Below are 21,098 nucleotides of genomic sequence, written 5' to 3'. Positions count from 1 at the left end.
TGAGTACATTTGTAGTATCCCTCCAAGCCAGTTATATTAACCTAGTAAAAGGTTAGTAACCATTTATTTTCACAAGAAGTGGAGGTGAGATGTTTACCACTGCCTTCTCTATCATCAGAACAATAGAGCAAAAAAAGAATTAGTATCTTCAGATACCTACAAATAAAAGAAATTAAAATAAAATAAAATAAAACAAAATAAAAAAGTAAAATAAAATAAACACCTTTCTGTGACCAAGCTACCAGATAAGATATATCTGAGAGTAACTGTAAATTAACAAAAGGAAATATTTTTACATTTCATATGTTTATTATTATAGAGGAAATTTTATTGATTCGCAACTATAAAATATTCTAAACACTAAGAAAAGATCCCATTATGGTACGATGGTGGTTTTAGAGATTTGTGTCATTCCTTCTATAGAATGACTACAGACCAGTGCTCAGTAAGACAAATATCTAGAAGTTGGGATAGGTTTAAGCCAAACCCATCCACATTTTTTAATCCATGCTTTTTGTGACCTATGAGCTAAGTGAAGTTTTGTTTATTGATACATAGGGTAATGAAACACTATATGCAATTTACTATCACATTTTTTATTTTTTAACTTAATTTTAGTAATTGCCTCCAGATTCACTAATTTCACAGTGTACTTTTTCAACAAGGGAAAAAAGGGAATTATCCAGCTGTATTAGTTTCATCTCATTAGTCCTGCCTATGGCTAATTAGAAACATCAAATCCATCATTAACTGATAAATATTCAAATAGCTCTAAAAGCAATACTGAAATGGTAGTCCCCAAAATGATACTTGAACAATTGGAGTCATAGTGTGTTCTCCAAAATAACTTTTTTTAAAAATGCGCCAGACTATTAAATAACAAATGCATGTTTTAGTCTTCCAGTTTTTAGCAGGAATAAATCACATCACTCTACGTTTCTTGTAATCTTTGTCTTACGAGCTAAGTACTAAGCTTCTTGTGAACAAGGGACTCACCTATGTGTATAGCTCTGCCATTGTATAAGGTTGGGCACTGTTGTAAAGCTATACAAGAAAAGGAAAAATGCACGTTTAGCCTTATTAGCATAGGACATTAAACAACAGAGCTTTCAAAAAGATCCTATAAGAACACAAGTTCCTCTATTTCAGCTGAAATAATTATGTAGAATATCATCTGATGATCAGTCTCACTGTGGTCCCAGCCGTGTGTTTCTATTTTGGGGAAGAAGCTATTGTAACCCTGCAGGTTCTTCTTATTCACTTTGATTTATGCTGTGCTCTTATCTCCTGAAAAATCCTTTAGACCAATCTGAGGGTAAAGTGATTGTAATGTGATTGCTGTCTTGAAGCAGGAGGGATTGCACGATATTACAAGTATTCTGTTTTTTCTAATAAGTCATACTAACTAATGGGGAGTTATTGCCTAAATTATTCAGAATCCTTCTAGTTTTTCACTCAAAGAAAGATGTTAAGCTTATAGATTATATTCTTTACTATAGAGAATTTCTCCCTCAAAACCATTTCATGATGTGGAAGGAGGTTTTCAGAGATTTGCTTAAAAAATTTTTAAAAATATGAGGTGAGAAGAAAATAATTCTGAAGATATTGTTGAAATGTGTAATGATACCTTTATGGCATATTCTATTATTTATTTGGAAAAAGAGATAACATCAAGAAATAAAAATGATTATTCATAGTTTTTTGTATTTTATTTCATACCATTAGTTCTAAACTATCTGGCTAATACAGAATATTTGTGCAAATGATCAATGATATTAAAAATCCTACTAGTTGAAAGCATTTAGTATCTATAATTCTTGTTTTTCTATTTCACTATAAGTAGCTTTATTTTTATCTAATATTTTCCTTAGAACCATTATATATGATAATATAAATGTATGGTAAGATATATATTTCTCTATGATGTGTAGGACTCTGTCTCATAGGTCTTATGTTCTCTTAGCTCCAAGAATTTAATACTATTTGTAATTGTGATGAGGAATTAGCCTAGAAATAATATGAAATAGCAAAACAGGAATAATGTTAACCCATAAAACTATCTCAGGAAATGAGGTAGAGCCTCCTGAAAAAAAACATGAGACTTCCAAGCAACACATTTCCACTTGTTGAAATCTAATTAAACATGAGATTATTGCCTCAAAACTTCTTCAGGAAAACTTCCCTTAAACTCTCTTATTTTATGCTAAACTATTTCTTTCCTCCAAATTCTACAGTATTTTATTAGATTTTTGTGATATAAGTTTTCATCTGCCTTAAATCAGTTATGTGTATGCATTTAATTTACAGTAGTAAAATTAATGATAGTACATAGCACAATCTATTACACATACTGTTTATTTCAACTTTCTGAAAAAATCAAATAATTGAATAAATTGACAGGGGATATGATAACCTATTATATGTAACCTATATGTAAAGGTAAAATAAATTAGTGTTTAGGGTGCCTTAAATTATGCACTAAATATCTGCATAAAAATAAGAAATTATTTCAAGTGTGACCACAAAATAATTTATCTAATTATTCAATACAAGACCTGCAATATTTAAATCCTATAAGACTACAGTAACTAAGAGCTACATTTATTAATATACATATATATTTCGTCAAGCTAATTGTCTCATTCTATATTATGATAATATTAAAGTTAATTCCAAAATTTGACTAAAAATACATTAGTGATGTACTAAGTACTTAGAGTTAAAAGTTGAGAACATTTCCTATACTACTGCACTAAATTCCAAGTTTAAGTCTTTTAGGATATTAAAGATCACATTCTTGTATTCTAGAGTGCACGCTAAATATATTTTTATTTCCCCTATAATCTCAATTTTTCTCCTTGAATTTTTTTATACAGATTCATTCTCTTTTAGTTACTCAACTTTTTTATCCTCCATTTTCAGCTTCCACTAATAAGACCCAGTCTCCAAAGTCCATGTCAATTGCAGTCTCTTTGGATCAGTGACATCTTGACCTTGTTTCCAAGCCTCCTAATCTCATTAGAAATATAAGGATAATAAAAGAAGGGAGAGGGTGTTTCTGAATGAGATAAGGTGATCAGGAAATAATTACCTTTTTATTGCATTGCCTACTAAGTAATTTAACTGGGAATTTGCACATAAACTTTAAGCCCAGTCATAACATTACATAGTGTAGAACTATATTCCAGCTGTGAATTTTAAACACTAAAAGTTAGCACTTAGAACTAATGTGAACATGTCATATTTAACCAAACTTCAAGCCAATTTGGTGAAATCAAAATTCTGACAATCTATTGAAAACTCTGCAAAGGCTAAATCAGCAATGCTGTCAAATCATATACAGTGTATACCTCTAATAAAATAACACCACACAATCTATGTCTTTGGGGAGTTCAAGTCTTGAAGGACCAGGAGGACACATAAGCCAGAGTCTGTGTGGAGAGTGTACACATGAGACTGCCTTAAATACTCTGATTATGTAATGTAAAGTCTGAAGCCTTCCCTAGACTTTAAATTTGTAACATCTTATGTTATCAACATCTTTTCTCCATATGAGCCTACACAGCAACACATTATTTTTTTTCACCCAGACTCATCCAGATAACTCCTCCTTTTCCCCAGTCTGAAAAAAAATTCCATGTACAATACCTTTTAACAAATATTAATGAAAAAATTGTGACTAGCAGGGAGAAATCACAGAAAGTAAGTCTAACTCACTATCCATTCTTGTTATTTATCACATCTCTTCCCAAATTGTTTCCTGGAAATCCAAATATTCTTCCTTTATTCATAAGAACAGTTCAATCTCCAAATTTGCACAACTACTCACATTAAGGTTCATTCTCAACAAAACAAAGGAAGATTTTATTATTCTTAGAAACTTGGTACAGTTAGAAATGAATATGTTTGGCTGATACATCACTGGTGCTCTAACAGGATATACTACAATTCTGGCCTAGAAAAATTGTAGACACCAGGGAAAGAGCAGACAGTTCTACTGGAAGCATTAGGAAGGATTCCCTGTGAGAGGTGACACTGGAGCTAAAGCCTAAAAGTTAAATCTTGAATAGATGTTTACAAAAATCATAAGATGAATCAGAGATGAATGTGTGTGTTGCAAGGAGAAGGGGAATATTCCCAATTTATGGAACAGAACAAATAAGATACAGCTGTCTCTTTTGGCTGGAGTGTGTGGCTATACGCCATGGTATGGGAGTTGAGAGGTTCAGGAGAGAGAAAATAAGACATAAACCCACAAAGACAGTAAAGGACGAGGTCATGAAGAACACTGTTCACTCTGTTAGAATATCTGAACTAAACCTCACAAGTCATCTATTCTCAGTCATAGGAATGAGTTGCACCATGCACTGAAAATAATAAATACTGCCATTAATGCTAATAATCCAAAGTATGGATCCTTTGCTTACAATTTCCATTACTTACAATTCATGTTTTGCTCTCTAATATGAGATTTTCACTCAACAGTACAATTTCACTCAACAGTACACTCAACAGTACAACAGTACAATATACTCTGTTGAGCAGGCAAAAATAAAATGTCAATAAGGCCAGCATCTTGGTATGTGTTCATAACCCTAGATGTTCCCAGGGATGTTTCTTTTATGTGAAAATCATCCATTCTGTGCACCACAGTAGAAAACAAATATTGAGAAGCATTGCTTTGAGTATTAAGAATCTTAGGTATGGAGGGGCGCCTTGGTGGCTTAGTCATTTCAGCATCTGGCACTTGGTTTTCGCTCAGGTCATGATCTCACAGTTTGTGGGTTCAAGCCCTGTGTCAGGCTCTGCTTGGGTATTTCTCTCTCTCTCTCTCTCTCTCTCTCTCTCTCAAAATTAATAAATAAACTTTAAAAAAAGAAGAATTTTTAGTCATGGACAGACAAATGATGTGTTTGATCTTTTTAGAAGAATCATCCTTGGCAGTGAAGGCAAATTAGACCTACTTAGCAGCATATTGAAATAAAACCAAAAGAAAGTGGTAAAGTCTTGTACTAAAGCAGTAGTGACAGAATTTTAAAAAGGAGAATCACATGAAAAATGTTGTAAGGATAGGGCTGACAGGACTGGACTGAAGGGCACAATAGTTGTGGAAGGGCGAGAGAGGGGAACAATGCTTGTCAACCCACCTTTCAGTGTTGTGTTTAAAGCCACTGAAACCTCATCAGAAAATTCTTGTCAGATAGAAGTCTGAGATTAGGTGGCTGAATACCTTCAGGAGAGTTTAATGCATTTGGGTCTGAGCCAATGGAGATCCAAGGACCAATGCCCCAAAGATGAATAAATGTCTGGTTCAAGGGAAGTGCTCTATGGAAAGGGAATCCCAAGATTTCTGTAGATTTTCTCTTAGAGTTCTAAAAATCCTAAAGTAATGGGGCGCCTGGGTGGCTCCATTGGTTAAGTATCAGACTTTAGCTCAGGTCATGATCTCACAGTTTGTGAGTTTGAGACCCGCATCAGGCTCTGTGCTGACAGCTCCGAGTCTGGAGCCTGCTTTGGATTCTGTATCTCCCTCTCTCTCTACCCTTTCCAGCTCACTCTCTGTCTCTCTCTCTCAAAAATAAATTTGAAATATTTATAAAAAATTTTTTCAACACTAAATTAACTGGAGATACAGTCATCTCCACTACACCAAAACCAAGGTATTTTGATGATGCTGAACTATTCACTGAAACCTATATTCTAACAAGCATCCAGTCCATGAAATCGTCAACATGCATGGCTAATATTTCAGCCTAAAAGTCTTAAGGCATTCAGATTCTCAATATGAGTATAACTCAAAAGACACATGAGAAAAAGGATTAAACTGTAGGTAGCTTATGAGTGCTGACTTTGGAGGGATATGGTTTTACGGACCCTGGCCCTTGGGGTAGCTGTGAATAAGTGAAATATGATGTACTTATTGATGTGCCTATTGATCTGAGATGATGCAAATAATTTTATCAACCTCATGAGCAAAATATATGTGTTTTTTCTCAGTTTTTATTCAGTTCCAGGAAATAATTTAAAAATTTTTCTGTCAGTTAAAGAAATCTATTCATTATTTACTCAGAAGAGATTCTAGAGCTAACTTTAAATCTACAAATTACTCATGCTCTTCTGCTTAGTGAGTTTATGAGGCAGTTTATTCTGTTTTTTAAAAAGGGAGTATTTTGGGGCGCCTGGGTGGCGCAATCGGTTAAGCGTCCGACTTCAGCCAGGTCACGATCTCCGGTCTGTGAGTTCGAGCCCCGCGTCGGGCTCTGGGCTGATGGCTCAGAGCCTGGAGCCTGTTTCCGATTCTGTGTCTCCCTCTCTCTCTGCCCCTCCCCCGTTCATGCTGTGTCTCTCTCTGTCCCCAAAATAAATAAACGTTGAAAAAAAAAATTTAAAAAGGGAGTATTTTGTATTCCTCTGTCAAAACCTAAATTCACAAATGACTAGAAGCAAAGATTATATTTTGATTACCTTGTGGTAAGAATTTAAATGGAAATGACAGGCATTAGAATTTATTTTGCCTTTGACAAGTGATACTATTTCTAAATCTGTCAATTTTCAAAGCAAGATAAATAAGATAATTTTACCGTATGCACATTATTTTTCATGTCACATCTGAAAGTGTCCGATTTTTTGAAATTCCCAATTTGCTCTAACACGAGTATAAAATAGAACATCGCTTTAAGAGGTATATATGCTCAAAACACCCAAAACAATAGCCTCTGACCCTTCCAAAAGACTAAATACTATTACTGCATTCAGTTAAAATACATCTCAACAATTAGTAAGTTAAATCACATTCAGCTAAGCAAGCAATCTGTATTAAGAACACGCTGTTTGTCTCTGTTCAGGAGTGCATTATATCTCAACTGGGTTTCTAAATTACGTACCTCTGCTACCTACCTCACTTTTTTGTGTGTCATCCTTTACTCTCATGCTTAAAAATCTTTATGCCCCTCCCACGCTCGTGTGTGTGTGTGTGTGTGTGTGTGTGTGTGTGTGTGGTGTGTGTGTGTGTGTGTGCGCGCGCGCGCGCGCCCTCTCTCAAAAATAAACATTAAAAAAAAACATTTAAAAATAAAAATCTTTAAATGTCCCTTTTCAGTGACTGTGAAGCTAGGAAGATTCTGGCCTCACAGAGGACGTAGGGTCACCTTCTGCTCCTCCCCTTTGACCTTCCCTCAAAGCTGCTCAATAAAATAGTTTGACAGGCACGTGGGTGGCTCAGTTGGTTAAGCCTCTGACTTCGCTCAGGTCATGATCTCACAGTTCATGAGTTCCAGCCCCACGTCGGTCTCTGTGCTGACAGCAGCTTGGTGCCTGCTTCAGATTCTGTGTCTCCCACACACACACCCCGCCCCCCCCCCCCCGCCTCTCCTGTGCTCATTCTCTCCCTCTCTCTCTCTCAAAAATCAATAAATATTTAAATTATTAAAAAGATTTGATCCCCTCCCCCCAAAAAAGTCTTTAGATGTCCCTTAGTAATCCTGCCTTTGCCACTCCTCGCCTCTATCCTGTTTCTCACATGAATCAGTTTTCAAGACTTGCTGTGCTCTCTCTTCCCAGATCACTTACTTGCTCATACATGTGGTTGGAAAATTTTTTGCCCTAGCAAACTAGGAACACCTCCCTCTCCTACACCTCTTCTCCAGGGTAATTCTTATTTGTCTGTCTCCTTTATTTGTCTCTGTTCAATTTTCCTAATACAAAACAATAAATATGATAAATATAATGACTAAAAGAATCTGCTTAATTCATGTATGGTCTGTATTTGTAAAAAAATAAAAAAAGTTTTATTATATTAATTGTGTATAAAGCCAGGTCATTCAGCCAAATATTTTATTTTTTAAGAAATCATTTAACTTAAGTAACATCACCAGTAGATGAGAATATTTTCTTTTTTCTTTTTTTTTTAACATTTATTTATTTTTGAGACAGAGAGAGACAGAGCATGAATGGGGGAGGGGCGGAGAGAGGGAGACACAGAACCGGAAGCAGCCTCCAGGCTCTGAGCCATCAGCCCAGAGCCTGATGCGGGGCTCGAACTCACAGACCGCGAGATCATAACCTGAGCTGAAGTCGGACGCTCAACCGACTAAGCCACCCAGGCGCCCCAAGAATATTTTTTAAAAAGGTCTCACTATGTAGAAAATCATGACATAGAATTAATATGCCTTCTGTGGTCAAGGGACATAAAATATAATTAGAAGGAGAAGAAATGAAGACAAAGAATAAATACTTAGGGCAATATGTTATAAAACGATGTGTACCCTATACGACACAGTGAAATTCCCCATTTTAAGAATAGATAGCAAATAGGAAAACATAAAGTACAGATTTTAAATAAAAATGCAGTAAATGCTAGGGAGTTAGTAAAAGAAATGGTCAGCATAAATTTCATCAGAGACACTGATATTGTGTATTAAGGAATGTATAGAATATGGTTGAGCACAAATTTTGGGGAAAATATCCAAAGGAAAGATCAAATTACCTTAAAATAGATGAGTATCTACCTATAGTTATATCATAGTCATTTGAAAAAGTTGTATGGCCCCAAACCATTAATCAATCTTTTTTGTTTCAAATTATTTAATTCAGGGAAGAAAATTAAAAATTTATAATTGACTGTTTCAATAGACTTAACTGGTCAGTTTAGTTCAAATGATCATTAAAAGATTGGTGATTGCCAGGGGCTGACAGGGGTATGTGTCAGGGGGGTGGAGAGTGTGGAATTGGGAGATGTTGGTCAAAGAGTACAAGCTTCCAGTTTCTATAAGGAGAAAAAGTCTGGGGATCTAACATAGAGCGTGGTGATTTTAGTTAACAATATTATATCATATACTTGAAAGTTGTTAAGAGTAGCTCTTAAATGTTCCTATCAGAATGAAAATGAAACTGTGAGGTGATAAATGTGTTAATCAGCCTTACTGTGGCAATCATTTTGCATTATATACATATATCAAAACATCATGTTATACAGCTTAAATTTACACAATGTTACATATCAATTACAGCTTAATAAAACTGGAAAAATACTATTATTAAAAGACAAAATCAGGGGGCACTTGGGTGTCTCAGTCAGTTAAGACTCCAACTCTTCATTTCAGTTCAGGTCATGATCTCACAGTTCATGAGTTCAAGCCCTGCATCAGGATCCCCACTGACAGTGTGGAGCCTGCTTGGGACTCTCAGTCTCTCCCTCTCTTTCTGTCCCTTCCTCACTCTCACTCTCTAAATAAATAAATAAATAAATAAATAAATAAATAAATAAATGACAAAACTAGTATACAATGACAAAATAAGTGAAAGGAACATTAAGTGTGTGCCTTATATGGAATAATATTGCTCACTTTAGCTTAATTAAAACATAATAATTGGCATAAAAAGAAATATAATGGGGTTGCCTGGGTGGTTCAGTCAGTTGAGTGTCCTACTTTTGATTTTAACTCACGTCATGATCTCACAGCTCATGGGTTTGAGTCATGCATCAGGCTCCGTGCTGAGTCTGCTTTGGCTTCTCTCTCTGTCATCTCTCTCTCTGCCCCCTCCACACCATGCATTCTCTCTCTCTCTCAAAATAAGTAAATAAATTTTTAAAATAGTAAATAAATAAATAGATAAATAAATAAAATGTTCTACTATGCACTCTCTCTCAAAATAAATAAACTTTAAAAATAAATAAAAAAAATGTTCTGCTATGATATATAAATGGGCATAAATGACAAATACATACTAGAAAAATTGTGCTTTGTGAATTACTAAGCTTTTACAATTTTCCTTTACTTCGTGTTGAATTTTTTTCCAGAAGAGTTTTAGCATATTAACAATGCCAGCTGACAAGAAAATAATGAGTTTAAATGGCAAACAATATGAGAACCATAAAGAAAAAAGAAGTAATTTTTACATTATATTGTAAAAGTATGTTGCACTATTAATCTGTACAAGGATTAACACAAGAAAAAATACCTCTTTCACCTACAGATTGTGTCCGATAAGTCATTATAAACATTTACAACTTCCTTTACCTATAAATTTTAGAGTTTTTTTTCTTCCCTATAAAGGTATATGCTTTTATTTTATAGCACTCCAATAGAAATTCTGAAAGATCCTAGTCTAGCCAGTAATGAGATGTTTTGTAGTGAAAATTTGCATACTCTGTGCTTAAAATTGCCTACATTAATTTACCACGTTTAAGAATATGTCTTATTGTTTTCAAATACATTTTGTCTCTTATAGTTTAAAACAGCCCGTTAGCTAATAGCAGACAGCAAAATTAAGGTCTCCAAGGCAAAAAAAAAAAAAAAAAAAAAAAAGAAAATGGTATTGTCCACACAAGACTTATCCAAACAAATCTTCCAACTCCTAAAATAGGGGAAATAAAGTATCTCTTTTCCATGCCTCAAAAAAAACACTTTATTTTCCCAATGGGGGAAAAAAACCTAGAAAGAACTACATGGACAAAAAAGGCAATGACAAATAGCAGAAAACAATTTCACATTCAATAGATGGCTCTTCTCTCAAAAGTTTAAAGCTTTCATTTTTCTAGGATAACAAGATTCAAAAAAAAATGCTTCAGGTGAGGAGAACTCAACCTAGGAATTTACATTAGAATCTACTATTTAAACTGCATTTAATAAGTAAAAGAAGAATCAAAGTCTATCTTCTTAATAGAGACCAATGGAACAGGTTAGTGGATAAAGGAGGTAACATTCATATTGTCTCCTAATAAATAGCTCCCAGAATTGAGGATTGGCTCAAGAGAAATTAGTCTCTGGATCATTTCCACTAAACTTGAATATCAGAAGCAAACTTCATGCACTTTAGCAATGTAACATGCATACCATATTTTCATTTTAATTATGTACATCTGCCATATATGTAATTAAGAAGAATGTCTTACTAACATGGCTGTACTTATGAAAATATGGCCATAGCACAATTGATTCCCAGTCTCCTTCAAATAGACAGCCTCATGATCATTAATATTAGTCAAATGAAATCCAAACAGAATTTAAATTTTAGAGTTCATTCAAATGAACAATGCTTTTAACCCCCCAAAATCTTTTCATAAATATTTTGGTATTTGTATATGTATATTTCTTGGACTAGAAATGATGGTGCAGTCTTCTCGTTAATTAATTTACTACTGTTAGAAAATGGGCACTAGAAAACTTCATCTTCATCTAAGATATTATTCTTGCAGAAGAGCTTGGTGAATGCTTGAGTTCTCAAGGCCTAGTAGACCCATTTGCTAGGGGAAGGCTTTTTCTCCCGATGTTTCTGGCCACACTGACAACAAACAGAGGGGAGGGGCGGAGTTCCCATTCTTAATAAATTTTGATTGACAATTCTTTTGTGCTGAGTATGATGTTACAGTGCCTAGTCCTGGCTGGCTCTGTCTGAAATAATAGACTGTGTATTCAAAGCCCAACACAAATGTTCTGCCATTTTATTATTAGCAAGAGAGAGAATTTAAATGGAATGTCAGTCAGGTTTTTATGTTTTCCTCTGCAGCTGCAAGTTTCAGCTAAAAAATCTCTGCCCTATCGATATCACCTAGATTTTTATGAATCCCATAATCCAAATTCAAATATTTCTGTTTTCTCTAACATGATTTTAAGGTCCCTGATGCATAAAAAAGCTATGGTGGCAAGTGCCACTTCTATTTCATATGAATGTCATGAATCCCCCCCAATAGAGTTCTCTCTTCAGTTTCTCTAAAACAGCCATCAACTCCTGAGAAAATGTTTACTGTTTATTACAAAGATTTATATTTATTTGGCTTTCACATTTTCTACTATTGGTTCTAGTATCTCAATTTCCTAGATGAATAATAGATGTCAATATAATAAGGCCAGTGGATTAAAAAACAACAACCAAATTTGCTCCATGCAATTAATATACAATTAACACATCTAATAGATTTATGTGTATGTCTTAGAGTAATTTAAATATATGGAATGTATTTTTATTTCCATTTATCTGCAAAAAGAACTGTTGAAATCTTTTTGGTAAAACACTGCAATCTCTTTCTCATTCACCCTTCCCACCAGGTGCAAGGAACCATCTTCCCAGCTCCCAATTTCAACCCCATAATGGATGCCCAAATGCTAGAGGGAGCACTCCAAGGATTTGGTAAGCCAGATCATTTCTATCATCTTTTACTGTAATTTTTTCACTTTACCTTGCTTTAATATTATAATATGGGTGTAAATAGCTGATGTCTAATGGAAGGTAAATGTGGATTAAAACAAAAAGCTGGGCAATGAACTAGAATAAGAAGAAAAATAATAGAAAAGGACAATAATGGAGAAATTAATTTGTGCTCTCAATTGCAAATCTGATCTTCACATGTTGTTATCTTAAATCCTTAAATGTCTCACCACTAACTACTAAAAGAAACCCCAAACCAAAAAACCTTAATCTGGGGAAAAACATCTTTCTTTGCCTTTGTTTGTTTTCTAGCCTTTTTTTTTTTTTGCTACTTCCATTTCCAGCTAAATCAGACTTTCTGCTATTCCCCAAATTGGATCTGCTTTTCCACATCTCTATAAACTAGTCCAATAATCCCCTGCCTGTAATGCTTTTTTCTTCTCCTGTTATTTTGTATCCAAATTCTATTCAAGATCCTCTTCAAATAGTTCCACCTCTTTGAATTGTTCTTTGGGGACTCCAGACCCAACAAACCATGCCAACCTCTGGGGCACCCTCTCCTGCATTCCTATGTCACTGATCTCATTTTCTTTCTTTTTTTTTTAATTTTTTAATGTTTAATTATCACAGAGAGAAAGAGGGATGAGCAGAGGAGGGGCAGAGAGAGAGGGAGACAAAATCCAAAGCAGGCTCCAGGCTCTAAACTGTCAGCATAGAGCCCAAGGTGGGGGTCCAACCCATGAACTGTGAGATCATGACCTGAGCCAAAGTCAGATGCTTAAGGGACAGAGCCACCCAGTCACCCCCAATCTCATTTTCATTGTGCTTGTCCTTTTGTGTCACTACTGACTTCAGAGAGTTCCCAGAGCATAGAGTTTGGCATGCGGATTCTTAATTGGATATTCAATGAATTGAATCTAGAGTTTAGAAAAGGAATATAGAGATAAGGGAGGAAAACTGTTGAGTTCTTTTTAAAAAGATTTAATTTTTAAGAAACGAAATGGAGGGGCACCTGGGTGGCTCAGTCGGTTAAGCGTCTGACTTCAGCTCAGGTCACAATCTCCTGGTCCGTGAGTTTGAGCCCCGCATCGGGCTCTGGGCTGATGGCTCAGAGCCTGGAGCCTGCTTCGGATTCTGTGTCTCCCTCTCTCTCTGACCCTCCCCCATTCATGCTCTGTCTCTCTCTGTCTCAAAAATAAATAAAAACATTTTAAAAAATTTAAAAAAAAAAGAAACGAAATGGAGCTGTTAAACATCCATATATTTTCCTTAACTAAAACCTGTTTTAAGACTTCCTGTGAGCATGAAGATAAATATCGAAATGTTTGCACAGAACATGCAAAGCCTTTCATAAGAAATTAAGCTCTTAACTTTAAAGATAAGGTCGCCTTTAAGAGAACTATGCTCTGTGTGTGTGTGTGTGTGTGTGTGTGTGCGCGCGTGTATGTGTGTACATGCACATGAACACATGCATGCATGCATGCTCATTTTTGTGTTTTATTCACTAGCAGAATCTCAGAGGAAAACAATAAAGGACTTTAAATATGCTCTCTAAAGTTGACTTTAGGAGTTTGCAAGCTTTCATGCCTTTTAAAATATCAGTCATTATAGAAAAAATACAGAGACAAGTTAACAAAAAGTTATAGATTAACTTTGTCTACAGGAGAGTAATTTTTGCTTTAAAACTATAGATCAATCTATTCACTGAAAAAATTTTTCTTTGCTCCAATTTCAATTTTCCTGTCATAGCAACTGGAGTGTCAGACTATGGATTCATTTTGACCATTGTAATTTTTTGCTTGTCAGTGTTTTAGACTGAAGAATTTCAGGAGGTTTTGGTTTTGATTGCATACTGTCCACTCTGGCATGCCAGAGCAAGAACACAGATCAAAATGCTTTAAACATCTATCCATCCTGATGACTCTGAACCATGAGGTCATGACCTGAGCCAAAGTTGGACGCTTCACCAATTGAGCCACTATGGTGCCCCACAACTTAAGACAATTTTTGTTAATACTTCTCATTTTCATTTGCTTTAGAGTACTTTTTTTTTGCTTTCTTGTTTTTCTAAATAAAACACAGCAGCCAGAAACTAGAAGCTTCTGAAGAGCAAAAGAAACAACAGCTGGAAAAGCAAACTACAGAAAGGGAGCAGAGATTTGCAAATCATATACTTGACAAGGGATTAATATCTAAATTACAGAAGAATCTCATACAACTCAATAGCAAAAAACAAATAATTCTATTAAAAATGGGCAAAGAACCTGAATAAACACTTTCCCAAAGAAGACATATAAATGGCCCATAAGTACATGAAAAGGTGCTCAACATCACTAATCATCAGGTAAATACAAATAAAAACTATGATGAAATATCACTTCACACCTGTTAGGATGACTACTATCAAAAAGACAAGTAATGTGGAGAAAAGGGAATTTCCACTGGTAGGAATGTAAACTGGTATAGCCACAATGGAAAACAGTATGGAGGTTCCTCAAAAAATTAAACACAGAACTTCCATATGACCTAGCAATCCTACTTCTGGGTGTTTATCTAAAGGAAATGAAGTAACTCTCTCATAAAGATATCTGCACCCCCATATTCACTGTAGTATTTTCACAATAGCCAAAACATGAAAGCAACTTAAGTGTCCATCAACAGATGAATTGATAAAGAAAACGGGATTCTCATTCTCTCGCTCTCTACACACACACACACACACACACACACACACACACACACACACACACACAGTGGAATATTATTCAGCCATAAAAAGAAGAAAATCTTGCCATTTGAGAAAACATGGATAAATCCTGAGGGCATTATGCTAAGCAAATGAATCAGAAAGACAAATACTGTATGATATAACTTATATGCAGAATTTAAAACAACGGAACTCATGAAAACAACCAGGGGCTGAGGGGTGGGGAAATGGGGAGTTACTGGTCAAGCTTTCAATTATTAGAGGAATAAATTCTGGGAATCTAATATACAGCATTGTGATTACAGTTAAGAATACTGTGTTGTTTGTTGTGATGGTGAGAACATTTAATATTAACTCTCTTAGACACTTTCAAGTACACAACACAGTAATCCCTTATCAAGTATATGATTTGCAAATCTTTTCTCCCTTTCTTGTAGTTTTTTTTTTTTTTGTTGTTTTTTCATTCTGTTAATTGTTTCTTTTGCTCTTCAGAAGCTTTCGAGTCTACTGTAGTCTCACTTGCTGATTTTTGACCTGGCTACTGTGCTTTATTTAGAAAAACAAGGAAGAAAAAAAAATACCTTAAAGCAAATGAAAATGAGCAGTTTTAACAAAAATTGTCTTAAGTTGTGGGGCACCAGGGTGGCTCAGTTGGTTACGCATCCAACTTCGGCGCAGGTCATAATCCCATGGCTCATGGGTTCAAGTGCCATGTCAGATTCTGTGCTGACAGCTCAGAGCCTGGAGCCTGCTTCGAATTCTGTCTCTCTCTCTCTCTCTCTCTCTCTCTCTTTCTCTGCCTCTCCCCCACGCATACTCAGTCTCTCTCTTTCAAAAATAAACTTAAAAAAAATTTTAATTGTCTTAAGTTGTATAAAAATTCACCAATCATACTAAAAAGGAATAACTCTCAGTCAACATTCGTTAATAGTGCAGTTCAGTATCCAGTTCCTTACCAGTCGAAACTGTCTTCGTTATCCGTGTAGTCTCAGAACAACTGTGTTTATTTTGTCTCAGTTAACAAATATAATTTCCAAATCGTCCCTGTGAGATACTGGACAACCTGAATTATTTTTAAACTACATGCCTGAATTTTCACAAAGCTGCATACAAGTCAAAATTAATCTTTTTGAAACAGTCCATGCTATTTGCCTTGTTCAGTCTTTGTCACCATTAAGTATAATGTTCCTTATAGGTTTTATTCAGAGTTTTCATCTTGAATACGTGTTGGATTTTTTTCAAATGCTTTTTCTTCATCTGTTGATACAGTCAACAATTTTTCTTCTCTATTATACCAATTGATTTTCAAATACTGAGATAAGACCTGAATACCTTAAATAAACACCACTTGGTCATAATACACAATTCTTTTTTACAACATTGAATTCAATTTACCAGTTTTTTAAGGAAATTTTACTTCTGTGTTCATGACAGATACTGGTCTGTAGTTTTCATTTCTTGTAATATTTTCTCTAGTTTTGGTATTAGGGTAATGCTGACCTCATAGAATGATTTAGGAAGTATTTCGTCTACTACTATCTTCTGGAAGAGATTGTAAAAAAAATCATATAATTTTATTCTTTAAAAGTTTGGTAGAGGGGCACCTGGGTGGTTCAGCTGGTTGAGCATACAGCTTTGATTTCAGCTCAGGTCATGATCCCAAGGTCATGGGATCGAGTCTCTCATTGGGCTCTATTCTGAACATGAAGTCTGCTTAAGATTCTCTTTCTCTCCCTCTCTCTCTCTCTCTCTCTCTCTTTCTCTTTCTCTCTCTCTCTCTCTCTCTCTCTCTCTCTCTCTCTCTCTCAATCTCTCTCTCCTTCTGCTCCTCTTCCCTACTGATGCTCTCTTTCTAAAATAAAATTTTTAAAAAATTTGGTAGAGTTCACCAGTGAACCCATCAGGGCCAGGTGCTTTCTGTTTTGACAAGTTATTTAATATTTATTTAATTTCTTTAAAAGACATAGGCCTATTCATACTGTCTATTTTTCTTTGTGTGAGTTTAGGTAGACTATGTCTTTGAAGAAATTGTCTATTTCATCTACAGTATCAAATTTGAGGGCACAGAGTTGTTCTTAGTATTCCTTTACTATTCTTTTCATATCCATAGTATCTGTAATAACATATCTTCTTTCGTTTCTGATATTAGTAATTATATCTTTTCTCTTTTTTTTTCTTAGTTAACCTGGCTAGCAGCTTACCAAATTTATTGATTTTTTTCAAAGAATGAGCTTTCAGGTTAAATGCTTTTCTCTCTTAATTTTCTGTTTTCAGTTAAATTGATTTCTACTTTAATTTTCATTGTTTCTTTGCTTCTGCCCACTTTAGATTTAATTTGTTCTTTTTTTCTGATTTCTTAAGGTGGAAATTTAGGTTAGTGATTTTAGGTCTTTCTTAATTTCCCACATATTTATTCAATGCTACAAAATGTCCTCTAATCATTTCATTTGCTACATACCACAAATTTTAATAGCTTATATTTTCATTTTCATTTGGTTTGAATTTTTTAAATTTTCTTGAGTCTACTTTGACCCATGTGTTATTTACAAGTGTGTTGTTTAATCTCCAGGAATTTTAGAGTTGTCCAGCTATCTTTCTGTTACTTATTTCTAGTTTAATTCCACTGTGGTCTGAGAGAATATTTTGCATAGTTTCTATTATTTTAAACCAGTTAAGGTATATTTTATGTAGTCTTAGTGTTACATATGAGCTATAGAAGAATAAATAATCCGTTGCTTTCCTTGGATGCAGTTGGATGAAGTATTCTATAGATATCAGTTATATCGACTTGATTGATGATGTTGCTCATTTCAACCATGTTCTTACAAGTTTTCTGCCTGCTGAATCTATCCATTTATGATAAAGAGGCATTAAACTCCAGATAAAATAGTGGATTCATCTGTTTCTCCTAGCAATTCTATCAGTTTTTGCCTCATGTATTTTGATGCTTTTTTACCAGGCTCACACACATTAAGATTTATAATATCATCTTGGAGAATTGGCCCCTTTATCATTATGGAATGGCCCTCTTTATCCCTAATAATTTTCCTTCTTCTGAAGTCTTTTGTGTTAAAAATAATATAGTTACTCCAGCTTTTTTTTCATTATGTTAGCATAGTATATCTTCCTCTATCTCATTACTTATAATCTATCTGTGTAGGCCACTCAGTGTTATTTAGATATAATTTGAAATTTTAGTAATAAGTATTTTCTTGCCTGGTAGGACACTTTTACCTATTTGACCATATAGTCAATGTTCATTATTCATAGATTCCACATTTGCCCATTTGCCTACTGGCTAAAATTTACTTATAACACCAAAATCAATATTTGTAGTGTTTTCATGGTCATTAACAGACATGTGCAGAGACATGAAAACTTTGAGTCACCAGAGTACCTACTACCAGCTAAGATTAGACAAAACGATGCTTTGCCTCCTTGCCACAGCTCTCATACTGTTAACAAATATTCTTTTTGTAGTCTATTTAATGCTACATTTTTTGCATCTTTATGCTTTTGGTTGGTAATTGTATTCTTTAAAATGCCCCCAACAAATGTTGTGCTGGAGTGCTGGTGAGTGTTCCCAAGCACAAGAAGAAATATTATGGAGGAAACATGTGCATCGGATAAGCCTCATTCAGACATGAGTTCTAATGCTGTTGGCCATGAGATCAATGTGAATAAATCACTAATATAGTACATTCCGAAAAAAACATAAAATTCACTGATCAATGCATGAAGCTGTCCAGAAAAATGCTGAAGTAACATCTGTTCTATGTTATGAAGCTATGGAAAAGCAGTTAAATTTGTGAGTTCATGAGATGACAAGCTAATAATAGTATAAAAAAGTGTAACTATCAGCTTTCTTCTGAAAGTGCTAGATGGCTTGCATGTTTCAAAAGGTGATAGAGCATAAAACGGTTAAACTTTCAGCTGAACAAGTTCTGTAGATCAGTAGGCTGTAGAAGAATACCTCCTTAAGATATTCTTTAAAAATACCTCTTAAATTTTATACAGAAAAATTTTATGCAAAAAATATAAATTTTATACATGAGGAAATGAAGGCTTTCAATGCTGATGAGACAGGCATGTTTTACCAGGACATTGGCTAACAAATATATGTAACGTAAATGGCATTTCTGTTGACAAAAATGTTGTGACCAGAGGTTGTAGAAACACAACTGTATATTTCCCCTCAGAGAAATAGTTCAGTATCTGTTAATTCAGTGTTCATGACACCTGTGTAGAAAACTACCACAAATAACAAGAATCAACTGTATATTGTAAAAGCTTACAAAACTGCTATGGTTCATGATACCATGCTTTTCTGTTAAACCAGAAAATAAGAATTATCTAGAAATTCTTGTCATAATGTAAAAAGGTAAGAAAGAAAAACTTACAGTTACTGTAAAGAAGAAATCAAAATTCTTATTATGTGCAGAGTATATTATTTGTATCTCAAAATCTAAGCTAATCAACTAAAAAGTTACTAAAAATTATGGGTTCAATAATTTTTCTGAATACAAGGCAATGTTATGTTTACACAAATTCAATATCATTTATTTAATTATGCAATTATGTGTTAAGAAACAAAATACAAATGATGTAACTTTAAATGTCAACAGTCATGCAAACATGATTTTTTTTAAATTTTTTTAATGTTTACTTATTTTTGAGAGACAGAAAGAGACAGTGTGAGCAGGGAAGGGGCAGAGACAGGGAGACACAGAATCAGAAGGAGGTTTCAGGCTCTGAGCTGTCAGCACAGAACCTGACATAGGACTCTAACTCGTGAACCATGAGATCACGACCTGAGATGAAGTCAGACGCTTAACTGACTGAACTACCCACGAGCCCCACAAATATGAATATTTTTAACAAAATAAAGTTTCTTGTCATTTTCAAAAACTCTACAAACCTTTACTAAGTCTTTTAGAAAAGAAAAACACCGAAATAACTTAGCAAATACAGTGACAAAAACACAACTTTCGACATGGATTCCTAAATTTAGCTATTTTAATTAAAAATGTTTAGGGGCGCCTGGGTGGCTCAGTCGGTTAAGCGGCCGACTTTGGCTCAGGTCACGATTCGCACTCTGTGAGTTCGAGCCCCGCGTTGGGCTCTGTGCTGACAGCTCAGAGCCTGGAGCCTGTTTTGGATTCTGTGTCTCCCTCTCTCTCTGACCCTCCCCCGTTCATGCTCTGTCTCTCCCTGTCTCAAAAATAAATAAACGTTAAAAAAAAAATTAAAAATGTTTAATACATTTTTGAGGTCCATATTAAGTTAATCTGAAATATCCTGGAAAAATAAATGAGCAAGAATTGGTATGAGCGCTTTGAAAAATGAAGATTCAGTCAGAGGTAGGTTGTAGATAATCTCAATGGAACAACAAAAAGCAGAAGAATATAATAATTATATAAGTGTGATCATAGTAAAAATGACAATAGATATAATTTAAAAATCTTCTATTTATTATTAAAAATTTGTTCACTTTGGAATTCCCATCATGAAGTTAACAGATTCCTACAGAACTACTTAACATCCTTTGAGTCCAACGCATTAACCAGCTAACCCCAGGGGAATATGATGCTCTCTGCCTCTCACAAACCATAAATTTCAGTTTTTGGAGCTGATTCTTTGCCTCTCTCCTTCCATTTTACACCTTCAGATCATTTCTCTCACCTGCATAAAACATCCTCCTCTTCCTTTTGTTTCAATGGGCATAGTTATCTATGTAAATTCTAGTCACTAGCCCTCATTCACTGGATATTTCAGCACCTGACTCAGCTTTCCTAAGAACCTAAGGGCATCCAGAATGGCTTTAATTTCCCAAAAGATGATCTGCTTAACAGTCTAGCCTTTCAATTCATTTTTCTCCTCATCTCCATTAAATATCTCCTTTGGTCAAAGAAAAGTTGTACCACACAGAATTAAACAGGCAAGGAAGACTTTATTCAAGACTATTGCAACAGAAATCAAGACTTTACCAACAGAGGAGAAAGACTGAACTCAGTTCCTCTGAAACAAATGGCAAGAAATTTTAAGCAGAGTGGTAGGAGGGCAGTGAACCAGTTGAAAAGTATTGGAGAACTCTGGGAGTCAGGGGTGTTTGTCAATGTGATTAGGCCATCTGTGTTTGCTGACTAGTACTTAAGAAAGTTAGGTTCTTAACCCTCCCACGGAGACTGGGAGATAGGGATTCTTATCTTTCTTGATGATTATATTTCAAAGGGATGGCTCCCAA

At 34.8% G+C, this 21,098-nt stretch overlaps 1 protein-coding gene across 1 annotated transcript in view; it reads left to right on the top strand.

Moving 5' to 3' along the window:
- ANXA10 (annexin A10) overlaps positions 1-21,098 on the top strand; it is a 98,407-nt gene that overhangs the window by 24,625 nt on the left and 52,684 nt on the right. The window contains exon 2 of the mRNA XM_047856353.1: positions 12,048-12,129. Within this exon, the coding sequence (XP_047712309.1) occupies positions 12,048-12,129 (82 nt within the window). The remainder of the gene's footprint in view (positions 1-12,047; positions 12,130-21,098) is intronic.

The sequence above is a fragment of the Prionailurus viverrinus genome, chromosome B1, assembly GCF_022837055.1.
Source record: "Prionailurus viverrinus isolate Anna chromosome B1, UM_Priviv_1.0, whole genome shotgun sequence".
NCBI lineage: Eukaryota > Metazoa > Chordata > Mammalia > Carnivora > Felidae > Prionailurus > Prionailurus viverrinus.
The sequence above is the reverse complement of the archived record's forward strand: the minus strand, read 5'-3'. Positions and strand labels throughout refer to the sequence as shown.